Source organism: Anthonomus grandis, chromosome 13 (genome assembly GCF_022605725.1).
Source record: "Anthonomus grandis grandis chromosome 13, icAntGran1.3, whole genome shotgun sequence".
Taxonomy (NCBI): Eukaryota; Metazoa; Arthropoda; class Insecta; order Coleoptera; family Curculionidae; genus Anthonomus; species Anthonomus grandis.
The window spans coordinates 5,986,929-6,004,875 of NC_065558.1; the positions used below are offsets into that span (position 1 = coordinate 5,986,929).

Below are 17,947 nucleotides of genomic sequence, written 5' to 3' on the forward strand. Positions count from 1 at the left end.
CAGTTTCTCAAGTGAATATTATATAGGGGCTTAATAGAATTCAATAGGTTACCGACTAGTCTTAAATCCTGTGATAGTTTTAACGTGTTTAAAAGGCTCTTGAGAAAATTTGTTCTAGAGATTTAGTATTTGTCTTTTTTATCTTTATTCTGTGTTACGATTTTTATATTCTATGTTATATCATTATAGGTTTAAATTATTTTATGTCATTTTAAATTTTATTATTTATTTTACCTTAATTTTATTGTGTGTTTGTGTTCTGATTTTATTATATTTTAAAATTTTATTTTCATAACTCATGTTTTACTATTTATTCTTTTACGTTTAGCTTAAGATTTTATTTATACATTTTATATGTTTGTTTTTCTTACCTTTTTTTATATTTCCACTCATACGTGAATGCATAATCTTAAACCTATTTATTTGCCAACAATACTCGTACCTTATACCAGCACTATTATTGTAATATTATCCTTATTTTTTGGTTTTGTTTTGGTTTTTAATTTTAGTTTATTAGTATTATATCAAATGCAACACTATGTATTTTATTTTTATGTAGCAGATTTTTTGCTAAATAAAGAAAGATTTATTTATTTTATTTTATTTAGTTTTGAAACCGGATATAATGTGAACGTCAGCAATATTTTTTATTTTAACTTAAATCTTTGTGCTGTTAAACGAATAGCTTTACCGATGATGCCTTAAGGCGAAACAACACGTTTAAAAAAAATAATAATGTAAGACCATTGACTTTTTGTCCCTCCAATCTCTGAATTTTAAGTAAGAGTTTCATTAATATGGAGAATATTATAAAGCGGATTTTTCTAGGTAGTATTACTTGTGCCGCTTACCCTTTGAGTCAAATAGACACGATCGACGTAAAAACTGGACAAATCAGTAAAACTTCTGCCTTGAATTTAGTGGTTTTTGGAGTAAGTATTCCTATAATAAACGAAATTGGTTTGATCTGGAGGGTTTTTAGGAAAAAGATGAACATTTAGAGCTCCTGGATGGGGTGCTTATAGACCTCTTAAATGCCAAATGGAACACGTTTGTGAAATCGAAGTTTTACAGGCAGTTTTTCACTTTTGCCTTTTATTTTATCGTTTCTCTCGTGGCCTTTATTTTAAGACCGGGGCCTCCTTTACACACCGAAGCCCCCAAAAATGCTACTAATATCACTAAGCATGCGCACAATAATGATTCAGCAAGTAATTCCACTGCAATACTTAATCTTACCGCTAAGGTACTTATTAACTTAAGTAAGGTCGCCAAGAAAGGTGAGTGATTATATTCATGGTAAGTGATGGTTTTTGATGGGGTTTTTTTCAGATGACGATGATGACTATGATGTGGAAGAATGGTGGGATAATTTGCAAGAAGAGTGCAGACTAATGAATTTGGATAAAGTTGAGGGGCAAATACGGTTTACGGCTGAACTAGGAATCACTTTTGGGGCGTTTTGTTATTTGGCCGCGGCCATTAGGGAAACGAAATTTTTAGGCATGAGGATGTTTTTTGAAAATCTGGTAGGGTGTAAAGATTTTTCTCTCTGCTCAGTAGATATTCTGATAAAGGCGTTTTTAGATGACCGCACCCTCCAGGGTGATGTTTTTGTTCTCGTGCATTTTGGTGTTCGGGGTGATCCCCTGGTTAAGGATCTCGTGTCAGGATCAAATTGAAGATATCGTCGCCGTCTTGGTTATGTTGACTACCGCACCGTATTTTTTATTTTTTTGCAGGTACAGTACGTTTTTTTGTAAGTCACTTTGGTTTTCCACACCTCGCCTTGATTTCCGGTATATTTTGATCCTACTTAAGCATATTATAAGTTCAATTTTTGAGACTGGTATAGTGCCTTCTAGTCTTAAAACTACAATAATAATAATAAATGTCTTTATTCTTGTAAACATATATCTTTAACTCTACTTAACTATTAACTAAGTCTAACATAGAGAAACATGATAAAAAAAGCAAAAGATTAAAATTAAATTTCTAATCTAACGTACAATTACACTTATAAAATAAAATATTAAGCAGATAAATAATATTTTTAGTTCCGTTTAGTAAGTGACCGATATTCGTGAGCCCTATATTTGAAACAATCAAGTGAAAGAAAAACAACACACATATAAGGTAGTAATTATTCACTAGATAGAAGAAAAGATTATTTAATCGATTGCCTGAACTTCAATAGGCTCATATTCTAAAAGTTATCATTTAGCGAGTTATAGACGGAGCGATGTAGGAACTGTTCTTAAAAAATGCGTGACCAATACGAGGTATACTAAATCTATGACTGTATCTTAAGACAACGATGTGTGCATTATAGAGATATTCAAGTTTATCGTAGAGATATTGGGGTGATGTGAAAAAATGTAGTCGGTATATAAAAATCGAATAGGCACATATATGCAATTTATTAACTTCAAGCCATTCCAGCTCAACTAATTTTTCAGAAATATAATCGTACTTTCTTATTCCGATCTACAAGTATTTTTTAATTTTCTGCAATCTATTTTTAGTAAGTAAGTCTAAAGGGGCGCATAATATACTAAATAGCAGTAATCCATCATGGGAAAGACAAGACTTTCGCAAAGCTTTTTCTTTAAATGATGGTTAATAATGTGAATATAGTGGTTTTAAAATGGCATAGCATCTTTTAGTAACAAAAGAGATATTTTTAAAAGTAGCAAAAACCTCTACAGTGGTAGATATTCTCGTGTTCGCGGAAATTTAGGTCATTATAAGTCTAAGATTTCTAGCACTGCTCACATATGGAAGCTTTTCAAAATGTATGTTTGAATAAGTGATGCTTTCTATAATTTCTCGGTGCTTTCGATGACAAAAAGTTAAAGTCAAGCAGCACAAGGTTATTTCTGTTTGCATATTGATATATTTGTTCAAGATCTTTATTCATTCTTTAATAATAGTGTGCCCAATTTTTAAAAGCGGTAAAAAAATTTGTATTAAAAATTATCGACCAATCACCCTCATAACCTATTTAACAAAGATCTTTGAAAAGTGTAATACATTTTTTGAACAAAAATAAAATATACTGTCTCAAAACCAATTTGCCTTTTTTTGAAGGAAGTAGTGCAGTTGACGCTCTATATAATTTGATACCTGAAGTGACAAGAAACTTCAATAAAGGTACCCAATGTCTGAGTGGTTTCATAGATCTCGCTAAAGCGTTCGACACTGTCCCACATAATCTATTATTAAAAGTACTTTTCCCATGTGATATAAAAGGAGTCACGCTAACACTATTAAAAAAATACTTAGAGGATAGAACGCAAATGGTAAGAATTAATAATACTGTAAGTGAAAAGAGAGTTAGGTATTGAAATTCGCATCCCTCAAGGAACTGTGTTCAGGCCAATCTTATTTATATACCTTATTGTTTATTATTTATTTATTCATTCATAAAAATAATAAATCTTAAACCAAATTAATATACAGGGTGATTCATTAATATTGCACGAAAATGAAATGCCGGTTTTTTTGGGTTAAATTATGACGAAAAGTTCCTATAAACATATGTCCGAAAGTGCTTCGTTTCCGAGATACAGGGTGTTCAAATTTTCTTAAAAAATCGATTTTTTATTAATATCTAAGAAATGCCTTTGCTGTTTGCAATGTCATTCACACCATTTCTGGATATCTTAATGATGTATCTTTTTGACATATGACAGTTGATTTGTTATTCCAGGGACGTGCCCACGGGGTAAGCGGGTTAGGTTTTTTGTACAAAAAATAGCACCTAGTAGATTTTTTGAACCTCCTGTACATTTTTTGGATGACGCAACTAAAGATGGAATTGTTTCAACTCTTGGGTGTTTTTCGTATCTCCCTCCGTTTTCGATAAAAAAATTAGTTTAATGCAAACGTTTGAAAAAACTTGAATAAACATAATAAAATGCCTACTTATCGATTTACAGGGTGAAGAATAGTAAATACGGTAATTTGGAATTTTGACATGACATTAACTGTACTACCTGTTGAAAAATAGTTTTAATTAAACTTAGGTACATTAATTAAATTCTTAGAATAAACATTAGTAAATTGAAAACAACGTATATTTTCTTTTACTACTGTGACCTAACAGACCTAACTTTACTAGTCTATTGGTAGGAACCGCAATATACAAGAATTAGTACAGGCATACTAAATATTTAGGATTTATATTGGACATTCAAAATAGAACTCTCACATAGACTATTCATCCAACAAAAAAGAAAATTAATTCATACATTTTACACATTTCGTGAAATTATGGATAGGAATACTTGTGCGAAGATTTTGTTGAATCTCTTATCCAAATATGGTATTGTTGTGTAAGGTGAACTGTATGAAACAGCGCTGTATAAATTGACTATTTCTCAAAAATATATCCTTAAAAGGAACTGGAGGTCTCCATCTAGAGTGATATTCACTAATAATCTGTACACTTAATCACGAACAAGAGTCAAAGAATGTTTTAGTTGATCTCTAAATAAACACCATAACCAAATAAAAATTCTATCGAACTTAATAAATGCAAATAAAAAATTTTTTGACTATTGAGCACCGAAGTCTTATAAATTGCTTCCAATATCGTTAAGAAACAGTAATTTAATAAAACTTTTAGTCAAATGTTTAGAAAATATGTGCACCTAAATTATGAAAAATTTTTCTTTTTTTCTTTTTGTCATAGTTATTAAGGTATAGGTTTATAATAATTGTATTTTAGCAGTAGAAATATTGTGTGATGTGAAGATTATCATTTATGACGCATCCAGGTGTTCTCACCTAAGCGACACATGAAACTTAGTAATTTATACTAAAAATATACTGTAAAAGTTATTTCAATTATTTTCTGATAATAAAATAAAGTAACAATAATAATAATAATATAACAAATTCGTGGTTTTTTAAATAGCAAATTTTAATAAAACAAAACTCGAGAATTTTTTCGTTACCTGTTACTTTTACATTAAGAATTATAAAGGGAAAAATGATTCTTCATTTTATTTCAGGCAATTGTCGTCCAGGTATTTATAGTATTATTAAATTTGATTCCATCCATTTTTACATAAAAGGTTTTTAATTTTCCAAGTTTTTGATAATTTTTCAGGTTTCTATAGTCAATTAAGTTAATTATTATTAGCTTTATTAATTAGGATAACAGGGATAGCAGGGTTTAGATTAGCAGGGTTAGATTAATAGGGATATTTCGATAGGATTTTCTATGTCTTTCGTTCGTAATTTTTTATGTTAGCTCAACATAAAAAATTTGAATAATGATATATTTTTCTTCAGTATGGCTTCATTTAAGCAATACTTAAGAAATTCCATCTAATTTCGCAAGCAACGATAAATATTATCCTATTTTTCCTATTGTCATTATTCATATGTATAGAGACTTCTTTATTGTTTATAAGACATATTATTAAATAAGGTAGTTAGGTTTATGTTACTTGGTATATTTGTTAGGTTTGGTGAAAATGTAATATTTGGCAAAGCGCTTACATGTATTTAAATTCATAACATATTTTGTGCTCGTTAAATAAATAAACATGTCTCCTTAATTGCTATAAATTATTAAAGCTTACCAAGCTTTTGACCACCACTTTGTATTTCGCCATAAACTACATTATTAAAAAAAATTAATTTCCAGAGGTTTTAAAACCGTGGGTCCTTTCGTAGTAATGATTTACCGTATGGTTATGGGTGATTTACTAAGATTCGCCACTATTTACATGGTATTTGTCATGGGCTTCTCACAAGGTAAGTGCAATTTTTCTTTTAATAAAACTACCCAAAACAAATTATTTTCGTAGCATATTACATCATATTCTTGTCGTTTGATAATCCCTTGACCCCGGAGGATATAGACGACTCTGCCACCAATCCAATGTCCACCCCTGCGGAGTCTATTATGGCCATGTTTCTTATGTCGATGACCAACTTTGGGGATTATTACAATGCTTTTGCTAAAACTAAGCATGAGTATGAAGCTAAGGTAAGTTAAATATGCGTGATAGACTGGTAGGTAAGTTAGGTCATACAAGTTAATATGCTATAGCACAAAGAGTTCTTCAAAAGTTTATTATATATGATACTAATAAATTCTTAAAGGGATTTGACGTCATTTTTTAGGTCTAGGTTTTGTGTCTTTTCAAATCTAACCTGAATTCCAGCTTAGAATCGGTAATTATGCAACACTATTGGAGGTTTTGGGAATCTTAATTCACGGATTTGTCAGAGCCGTTGTAGCTCAATCGTTTGGAGGAGACTGCAATCTTTTATGTGCCAGTCAAAACGAACCTCCAAGCCATCGTTCCGAAGAATCTAGAAAGAGATACCGATACCCAGATAGCACAAATCTATCGAGTGAATATCACTTTTTGAATAAAGAAATTGTCCTATGGATATTCATATAGGAACAGCCGTTCTGGATATCCAGTAGATTTTATAAATGACACACTCATGTAAATCCTTTTGAGCACCACCTAATGGATTCCAATATCGGATTTTTAGCGATTTGATTTTTGTTCGACAGCAATAAATGGTGCATAGGGCTCATATTTTATATTGAATGTCTAAAGCACGCATATTTTTTTGAAGTAGCAAAAACCTCTTCAGTGGTAGATATTCTCTAGATACCAAGCGATAATTCCTTAAATCCTGTTGGATCCTGATGGGCGCCTAATGAAACCAATCTATGAAATTCAAAATGACGTATCTATAAACGAAGATCCCCTAGATAATATACATACATGGATTTCCTTAGTTATGCTGAAATTTGTATATACATACAGGTTACCAGTTACAGTGTAATGTATTTGGACATTTCATGCATACCCACTGGAAGGTCTGTGCTATATCTGGGAAATTCATTATTGCGTAATAGTTAATGTCTTTGCGTTTAGTCAATTTGAAACTGTGTGTCTCGTGCACGTGGTATTATCCTTTACAGACTACTAATTTAACATCAGAGGTTTGTATGGTGGCATTTTTTAAAATGTGTGGCAAGTGTCTTATTTTGTCCAAACTTTCCTAGTCTTTTTAGAGAGTATCATAAATGAAGAAGTAGTTGTTTATTTCTTCCAGGCACTCCAGGTAATTTCTAGGATTTGTAGAGTTTAAATTTAATTTTTTAACTGGCATTTAATTTAGTTCCAGTCAGTATTCACTGTTTAATTGTCTGCAAATGATTCCTTAATTATTCCAGGCAGTTGAAAGTTTATTGTTCAACTGCCTGGACGCAATTCATTATTTTGAACTCATTTCTAATTTTTCCAGATATTCAACTGCTTGGAAATAGTGTTTTATTTCTTCTTTTATTGCATTTGCAGAAAGTTTATTTTTCGACCCGCTGATGATTATTATTCCTCATTTCTTATAGGGAATTTAATGTAATTCGAGTGAGTATTGATTGTTAAGCTGTCAAGAGGCTCCTTAGTTACTTCAGGGAGTTGAAAATTTACTGTTTAACTGGTTTGACGTAATGTTTTATTTCTTCCAACCAGTTAAGCTCATTTCTGATATTTCCAGGTATTTATTCAACTGTCTGGAAATAATTAATTTACGTCTTTCAGGCACTTGCAGAAATTTCTAGTTTTTCAAAGGAAAATAAATAATAGAAATAGAAAAACAAAGACGATACTTGAAATATTATTGTTTAACTACATAAAAATAGATTTTCTCTATTTGTCAACACTATTGTCCTATACTACACCCCATTCCCTTGCCAAGACAGCACAAACACATATGCCCAGAATATCTTATTGGCATATTCATATATGCCAGGAATATCTTTTTATTTTCTATATATGCTAAGCATATATTTAATGTATATGCTTGCAATATTTTTCATCTGTTAAAATATATCCTAGACATAATTAATTATTTATACAGTGTGGCAAACTGTCAATTTGGAAAGTGTCTATGAATATCGCACAAAAGAGTAGAGTTTGAAAAATGCGTCAACCAAGGTGTAATTTATTAAAAAATAGAAAAAATAAAAATATTATTTTAAAACTTATGCCGCTCGAATATCTGATAGATATGAAAAGTGAATATTCTCTGTATATCTGTTAAATATATGCCAGAAATATTGCTTTTGCATATATGATATTTCAGGCATATTGATGCAATATATTTCGTCATATATTTGGCATATTCCACGATATTAGATGTCGCCTGGGTGTCTCACTTTTCTAGTTAGAAGCTTATTAAGGTAAGAAGCTTATAACGTTTTTGAGGTGTTCTTAAATCAACCAAAATTTTTTAAATATCCTTTCTGGATCCATCTTCTACTAAGAAAAAATTATATACTTTTTAATGTCAGTCACACTATTGTCCTCTATCACATTCCAAGCCATTTAACATTATTTTCAGTTCGAAATAATTTTTTATATCTTGCAGGCGTCTGCAATAGTTTATCATAATTACTGGAAATAATTTCACCACGTTTGCAGATTTTTAAACAATTATTTATTCAAATAAAAAATAAACTTTAAATAGATATTTTGTAACATTTTTAAAATATATTTAAAAAAAATTAATTTAATTTAAAACATTCCCAGGTGATGGGTTTCATTCACAGTTTTCCTTCAGTCTTTATGCCCCCTTTTTTACGGGTTACAGCTCCTTTAAAAAAAGACGTCATTCTTCTTAAATCACGCTCGAGTTAGGCCCTAATATCATTATCCAATAAAGGTCACATTTGGCTAAAAAAATACACACATTTAAAAACAATAGTCACTATGAAACCTATTATCCCTACCTCCAATAACTTCTCTGCACCTATTGGTATAACGTAAACTCGAAAATAATAATTATCATCTTCATCATCGGTGATATCGACGTCTCTGGGGTCGTCCCTTTTCCTCAGACATAAAATATACAGGGCGCACATCAAACAAGCCGCAAACACCACCGCACAAATTAAAATTAAATTTTTCACTTGCATCCAGGTGACAGGTTCCCAAAAAGGCGACATGTTTTAATTAAACTCGTACTAATCAGTTTTCAGGTAAATAAAACAAACCTGTCGCGACTGTCGAGCGCGTTTTCTGTGGTGACGCAAGTTTAAACCTGTTGCGTCGTGACGCGACGCTCCGATTGGTCCGCGGGGGGGGCAGGGTCAAAAGGCATCGCGACGCTAAATACCCGAGAAATTTAAAAAGAAAAGATGATTTGTGTAACTCACCATATAACCCGATCTTAATTCGTATAATTGTCCACGTAATATCGACTATCGTCCTAGGAAATTTACGGCTAGTCTTTTTAATCTTTTAACTATTAAATCTTTTTTTTTATTCCAGTTATTTGACGATCATTTTTATCGTTAAACAGGCATAAAAGACGTTATATAGACAATGATTTTATATCTTCAACCATTTGATGTCAATCTTAAGTTATTCCAGGCATTTAAAAGAGGTTTTCCAGGTGTTTAGCTAATATTTAATGTAAACATCAAAAGTTCCTCAGGATGACTTGGTTATTTATCTTGGAAACATCTTTCAAATGCTATTCAAACTATCAAAACTATCCAATTTCCAAGATGTGAAACACAGCTTCAGACCAATTTGCACTTGTATCTACCCAATCCTACGTCTAGTCTAATTAAAAAGTCAATAATCTTTGAAGGGCGAAGATCTATAACCCTCTTCCCCATATTATAAAAGAATTACCATGACTGGACATTTTTAGGACTAACTTGAAAAGATTGTCCAGTGACAACTGTGACAACTCTACTATACAGTCCGGATGAGTTTTACATTGATTTTTTGACACACGCATTGTACATTCAATTTTATTATTGTTTTACTGTATTCAAATCAAATCAATTATATTTTTATTATCAATTAATTATATAGAAAAAATAAATATAGTTTTACAGTATTTGAATGTAGTTCTACACCTAGATGTATAACATCTTTGTATGTTCAACATATACAAGCTTTCCATACTGTGTATAAAAGTAGAAATAAAGAATAAGCCGTTCTAGAGAACGCCTTAAAAAATTGGCAAATTAGAGTTAAATCGGTGAGATAAATAACAATATAAGTCCAAAATGTGTCATTTTAGGTGAGATAGCCAATCGCCTTTAATTTTGGTTTCCTATTAAGTGAGTCTAAAATTAACAGTACAAGTTTAATTTCGTATTCATCATGAAAACGTGTAACTAAGCGGAAAATTTACTATTCAATTCACTTAATATACATCAACATTTGTGTTTTACAGTATTTGAATGTAGTTCTACACCTAGATGTATAATATCTGTGTATGTTCAATATATATATTGAATAGAAACCGCTGAAAGCATCTTATTCGGCGTGACGTTTTAGTTCCATTAGATAACTAACATTAAGACTTTGACAATCTTTATGAACCTTTTTTTTTGATATTGTATATTATATTATATTTAATTTTACATTATTCGCAGGGCATCTTCGCATGTGCCCATTTTATTACTGGTGCAGCATGTAAGCGTGTTTTTTTATAATCGAGCCTTTTTGTCAGAAAATTATTTATTATATTTATTTTATTGTATCTAGGTTGTTGGCAAATAAATGCTTTTTGAATTTGAATATATTATGTGTTAAGTCCATTTAACTGTAGCATATTTATTAATTAGGCACTCTCTAGTCTGATTACAAAAAAGGAAAAAAAACAAATTTGCTAAATAATTTAACAAACAACCAAACATATATACCCATACATACATACCATTATAGCACTGTACTTATCAAGACTACCGCCCATACTCACTTACTTTAAAATTTTGTTTTAGAAAAATCGTGATTTTTTTACGGAAACGATTTTTATTGTTTAAGTTATAATTATAATTTTAAGGAGATATATTTGTGTTACATATTGAGAATATTTATTGTATGCTCCTCCCCATATATATAGCTCGTAACACACTCTACAAGAGATATTGTAGACTAGTTTACGGAGTTTAAGGTTTGTGCCTATCCCATTTAAAATTTTGATTAATGGTACCACAAAACTTCAGTACACTAAAGACATGGGGGGTCTCTATGCTTAAACATTGGAGAGTATGTGATTAAAAATTGCCGAATTAATTTTTGTTTGCGAACTTGTTCAGGAGTTTCCTATAAAGATATAGTATTAAAAATATAAAGACTTACAAATTTTGCAAATATAATAATATATATTTTTAAATTATTAATAAAGAACGGGAAAGAGCATCATATTTCTAGTAAGCTTAAAAAATCGAAATAAATTATATTTTTGATATATCTTTAATATAAATTCAGATGATTAATTAATTTCAGATGCGTACCATCTGAAAAAAGGAAACAATATTTTTAAATTTAAGCATATTTTTTATTTAAACCAGAGGAATGTAACAAATAAGTGGAAATTTTAGAAAAAGTACAAAAAAATCAAATCCATATCGCAATTTAGTTAAGTAAACACGTAAAATGGAGAAAAAGTGTAAAGTCCCCGTCTGACCACCGGTCTATTTAAACTTTCCAAAAACTTCATACTTATACACCACTGATTTATCTTCTACGTCTGGGAAAATAAAAGTATTTTTGTGATATTTTTGCCCTACAGCAGCTTTCATAAATGAACAGTCATACATTTTAAATGGCTCAATTATTTCGGTCACTAAGCCAACGTATATTTTCTTTGATATTTGAATGCCACTTTTATGTATGTGCCTTCAGCTAGATCTTTAGGCTGATCCTTATCTGATAGGTTTTTTAATTCGCTCAAAGGTATGTTTCCTAAGCCATCAGATTCTTCAGTAATTTCCTGTACATCACAAAACCTTGAGAGGCTTTCTCTGGAACTATTTGATTCCAAATCTATGTCATCCTCGGTGTCAATATTATGTTGGCTCTTCGTAATCTGAAGATTCAGAATTTGAACTTTAACCTCCTGTTTTTTTTTAGGTTCCCATTTGTTCATTCCACTAGTGCCTGGAACATCGTTTTGCTCGATAACGACTTTCGTAGTTTTGCTTTCAAGAATTGTGTGTGCCACTGTAGCAGTTAAAACTTCAGCACCTGCTGAAATTTTTTTTCGCGGTCTAATCGCTTGAGGATTTTCCGATTTATTCAATCGTATTGTATCCAATAAAATATTTTTAAAACATGGGTCACTTTGCTCCGGTGTCTTTTCGGTAGGTTTATCTGATACTGATGGCTTATTATTGTTTTGATGCTGAAATTGTTGGTATTTTAACCATATATCACGATCATACGTGTCAGAGATTATAACATTCCTATTAAATGGTAACATTCCTCCTTTTCGAAATCCGCTTTTACTAATGTTTGTTTCCAAATTAGCCCAAATCTTTCCAAAGAGAAGTGCAAACTCCCGTTTTAAAACACGCCTTCCTGGATTCTTTCGTTGCCAAACACACAAACTTTCATCCCAAGATACTTTAACTGATTTAAAAACAGAAAGGTCTAGGGGTTGGAACAAATGACTTATATGGGCTGATAATTTTAAAATTTCAATATTTTGAGTTTTTGCAAACTGTACAACTTCTTCGGTGATATGGGTGGCATGCCCGTCGTATATCAGGTCTCTCTTCAGTGAATGTGGTAAACAAATTATTCTTTAAAAAGTTAATAAAGATTTCGCAGTTTATCCAGCCATTTTTACTAGCAGCAAAAGTCATGTTGGGGCATTTATTATCCGTACTTTCAGGAATCCAATTGAACCATAAGTTTATGCCCTTAAAAATTACTAAAGGTGGTGCCTTTTTACCACTAGCATTTGCAGCTACCAAACACGTGAAGTTTTCTTTTCCGGTGCCTCCAGTAATTCTAGACGACGGTTTTGCCTTTTCTCCTACAACTTTCGTTTTACTAGGATCTGTACATATACTCGTTTCATCCAAATTCCATATGAGATGTGGTTTGTCAGCCAAATTTAACCCTTGAAGGGTTCCCTCAAGTAAATTGAAATATTCATTTATAATAAACGGATCGGTTTGCTTTTTTCGAACGTATTCAACCGACTGCGGTTTTTTTATTGCTAGATGATGACGCCGTCTAAAAAGAATAAACCAGTCTTTGCCAGGACGTCCGTTTTTAAAGGGTGTTTGAATTTGACTACGATTCACATACTGTTGAATGACGTCCAAAAGCTCCTTTCGTGAAAGACCAAAACCACTTTTTTCTAAAGTTTTTAGATACTCGACTAGCAATTCTTCATCCAGTTTCGTTTTTTTTTGCGACGACGACCAGACAGATAGCACTGTAAAGTACTGTATGGAATAAAGTATCTTTTTTGAGGCAGCTCTTAAACTTAATAGGTTATGAGGATTCGGTCTTTATGATGAGCTTTTAGGTTCACGTTAGGAACCAGATTGTGCTGGTTTTACTGGTTGAAATATACTAGCTTTGTGTGTGGCTTGTGTGGTTGCATTTTTTTGCTTTTTGCACTTACCCCACCTTAAAGGTACTTACTGTCACATAATTATGTGAGTTAAGTATGCTAAAATACATAAACTTTGTTTTTTGTTTGTTAATCGTTAAATAATTTTCACTTAACCATTCACAAACCTGTGCAAATTAAGTTTTAGTTAGTTCTACTATTACATGCCAGGTATCTCTCTGTAGGAGAAACACTCAGTGAAAACAGAAATCGCCCAATTACAGTTTCTTGAGAAACCCTACATTGAATCATTTTTAACCCACTTATTTGCTTATTTTCAATTTTCACCCACTAAAAAATACACACATTTCGAGAACAAAAATCACTCTCCAATAACTTCTCTTGACATTCTGGTACACATTAATTAGAACTTTATGAGACCTCAGAGTGAAATTACAACTAAACTTTTAATTCACTTATTAGTCTACTATTTTCTTTCTCAGTCCCTCGAAGTATTGATTATCTTAAAAACTTTATTTCAATCAAAATTACTTTTACCGAAACAGCTTTGATGGAGCGTTCATTAGATTGTTTCACTATAGTATAACAGTTTCCTTTCAAGTTTCATAATTTCATACACACATAACAGATATAAATCAATATGAGCAAAATGTACATTGATAGGGCACCCACTTAACATCTTTTTTTTAATATGCGTTATATACAAGTGGTGTATTCAGTATTGAAAATTTGATAAAATATTACACATATGCACAGAAAAAAATGCTGTTGTGTTTCCAATTATTTGTTAGTATTTGGATGTTTTTTCATTGTTTTAAATATATTTATAATAGTTTCAATTCCATGTTATCCAAACAAATTAACCCTTAAGTTCAAGATAATTACACCTACGCAATTAAATTTTAAATACTTTATGTCTCTATTTAATGATATATTGTGTCCCTCCAATACTGATATAAGCATTAATTTAATGAAAGCATTTATGTAATTTTAATATATATTATGCTTTTCATTGAAAAAAATATACTATTTATTTGATAATTAAAATCATTGGCTACAAACACATTATTCAGTAATTAATTTAAAATATATTTATTTTCTTTAAAACACAACACTCGTTACTTGTCATTTTGGCTTGTCTGTTTCAAAAAGCAGCATTATCGTCCCCGCGCCTGCATGTTAATTTGTGTTCGTGCTAATTTAAATTGTGTTTTGTAGATCCATAACATTAATAATTATAGTACGATGGACGAGTTTAAAAAAAAACATGATTTAGAGGGGCTTATACCTACGCTAATCTTTGAAGGTAAGTACCTACCTCTGTATGTAATACATAATGTCAGACATGGTTGCAGTTTTCACGTTTTTTTAATTTATATATTATTATAATAATTATATATATTATATAAATGAATAAATTTATTTAGTTTTGTATATTTCTAGTTCCTGTTTTATTTCTAGTCTGTTTCCTGTTCCTGTTTTCCTAGTGGTCTTAGAAATTAAGGAAAATGTTTTTTATTTTTTTGACTTTTGGAACAAAAGTTTATGTTTAAATTGTCTATAAGATTTAAAACTGAATTCACAGGTTTCCTTTTTTTCACAAATAAATTATTATGTTAACTATTTGATTTTTTTTTTAATTCCCATTTCAGCTTTACGATGTTTCTATTTAATTTTAAAGTGTACATAATAGTGTATAATCAGTTATGCTTTATTACAAATAGATATAAAACATGACGTTTCGTCTCTGTTTCTTTTCTTTCTATCTTTTTTCTTTTTTGTATAACTTATATGTAATACCCTAAAAAAATTTTTGACCTTTTTTAGCTGTCACATTGAGAAAGTCTTGTTTTTTTTGTCATGTTTTATATTTATTTGTAATAAAGCATAACTGATTATAGGTTGTACTTTTGGAAACTTTGTGGAACTTATTTCTTTCTTACTAACTCAAATACCTACAGAGTGATTATTAACCTATATGTATAAACTTGAAAAGTTATTGCTGATAACAAAAATAATGACTAATAATGAAGAAAAAATGACGGTAAAATATTTTTAGATTCTAAAATAATTTGTGTTTTTACGAAAATTTGTATGAACTTTATGAGATGGCATTTTATTTATAAAAGATGTTTTTTTTTCAGCGATGGAATCAATTGATTACAACTTTGACATAATCAAAATGGTTTAAATGCTAACGGTTTCCATCGATAAATCCATCACTGAATAAAAAAATCGCCCTTATAAACAAAATTCCACCTGATAAAGTTGATAATTTTTTGTGAACAAAAAACAAATTATTTCAAAATCTAAAAATATTTAACTAACATATTTTTTAATTTTTAGTTATTTGTCATCAGCAATAATTTCCCAAGTTTACGCGTATAAATTAAAAATCACCCTGTATTTAGTATAGGATCACACCAATTAATAAAATATTTCGGATAAAAATTCAATTGTAATTGATTTGAATCCAGATTATAATGTCAATTATAAGTTTTAATATCCTCAATTTTAATAAGCAATTTTTGCAAAATTACTAATTATTCTGACAATTAATGTATTAAATTCTTCCAATTGTAGTTAAGATTGGGGCAATTACGAATCTGACAAAATTCAAATACATACTATAATTCATTATTTTATAATGCACCACACTGGTAATCTATGAAGCAACATGAGGCATCAAAACAATTCAACATGCGATCCTAACAAAAGAACCATAAAGTTAAGGCAAAAAAAAGTATTTTCAAATCAATTATAAAGTACCCGTTTAATTCAATGAAACCTTGTAATTAAATCTTTCATTAAAATCCGATAACATCTTGTCATTGAATTCAAGATATGATATAATTAGTTACCAAATTTAGACTTGTAGTTGGATAAAACTCTACTGTAATTGAGGAATACTGAATGTAAGAAGTCATTGAATCAAAGCACAAGTCTTTCACAAAACGACAGATTTTTTTGTGTGTGATAAATTATTTTTTTATAATATTGCCTGCCTGGTAAGGTCATCTCAAAATGTTATACTAAAATGACATTGTGTTACTAAAATATTCCTAATTAATCAACATAGGCATTTATTTTTCATGCATAAACACGGTATAGCCCTATTTTTACAGCCCTTATCCCATAGTGGCTTAATCAAAAGCTTTTGCTAGATCTAAAAATATTACTAAGGGTTTTGTATATTTATTAATAATACTGTAAATAAATTTTGTTAGTTCATAAAGTGACAACCAAACTGCTTAGGTGAAAGAAAATTAAACTTTCTATTTGACTTGTAATTCTGTCTCTTATGCAAGTTTCCAGTAATTTAGCTATGTTGTCAATCAAAGACACGGGACGATAATTTCCAGGCAAATATGTTTCTTTTTCCTTGGTATTTATAGTTATTACCACCGATTTGATTCAATTCGCATGGAACCTTTCCAGTTTTATGCAGCAATTAAAAATGAGATTTTGCAATCGATTGTTTTATATTTTTCAGGGTCTTGCTAGTAATCTCATCCGGGGCTGAATTATATTTTTGATTAATTCTTCCTCTGTTACAGGTATCATTAATAAACTAGAACATTTTTTTAGGTCATTGTTTTACTGCATAATGTAGTTCATCATTGATTTACCAATATTTATAAAATAATCATTAAAAATATCTGCAACTTTAATTTTATCTTTTAGTAAAACATTCTTTATGGTTTTATTACATACTTTTGCCACAGTGAAGTTCCTCCTGTATAACTTTCCAGATCTTTGAATTTGTTTTGATCTCGTTAAATTTTATTTCAAAGTAGTTTTCTTTAGTTTCTTTAACATGCCGATTTAAAGTACTTCGATTGTTTTCAATATAAAAACTCAGAATCACAATGTCTTCTCTATTTGATTTCATTAATTCCATAGTTATCCAGTCCTTTAATTTTTTAACCGTCTGTTATTTTATGAAATTTAACATTTTTGTTATGGCTAACTATGAGCAGTTTAAAATTTTTAAACTTATTTGTTTGTTGTAAAACAAGATATTTGACTACCAAGCATTTAAAATAATTTTCCACGCATATTTTATCTTTCTCAGAAATTTTAAATGAGATCCTATTTTATTAGAACTCTGGCGTTATAGTCCCCTTTTTTTGTCAAACGTTGGGTGTAACTTAGAGCCGCTAATAATAAATCTTTTGACTCTAAAACGTCAGCCTTAAGTCACAATATTCTGCACATATAAGTGCGTTTTAAATAATAACAAAAACGCCACTAAACCTAAAAATCCTGTACTTCCAAAGTGATTATTCTCGTAGATTTTATTCGTGATATTCATGGCAATCGTGGCGATCCTCCTAATAAACATGCTGATCGCGATGATGGGCAACACGTACCAAAAAATCGCCGAGACTCGTAACGAGTGGCAGAGACAGTGGGCTCGCATCGTGCTCGTAGTGGAGCGAGGCGTCAGCCCCCCGGAACGTTTGAGGCAATTGAACGTTTACTCGCAACCGATGAGCGATGGCAGGAGAGCCTTAGTTCTTAGGTTAAATCAGAGCGTATGTACTGTAAACGTTTTGAAGTGCATTTG

General features: G+C 30.5%; 1 protein-coding gene across 2 annotated transcripts in view; it reads left to right on the top strand.

Moving 5' to 3' along the window:
• The window catches only part of LOC126743896 (transient receptor potential cation channel subfamily V member 1), a 28,841-nt gene that overhangs the window by 10,601 nt on the left and 293 nt on the right, over positions 1–17,947 (top strand). For both annotated transcript variants that reach the window (XM_050451156.1, XM_050451157.1), the window contains 7 exons: positions 829–932; positions 983–1,280; positions 1,333–1,529; positions 1,588–1,742; positions 5,660–5,769; positions 5,823–6,004; positions 17,673–17,915. In XM_050451156.1, coding sequence (XP_050307113.1) covers positions 829–932; positions 983–1,280; positions 1,333–1,529; positions 1,588–1,742; positions 5,660–5,769; positions 5,823–6,004; positions 17,673–17,915 — 1,289 coding nt within the window. The remainder of the gene's footprint in view (positions 1–828; positions 933–982; positions 1,281–1,332; positions 1,530–1,587; positions 1,743–5,659; positions 5,770–5,822; positions 6,005–17,672; positions 17,916–17,947) is intronic.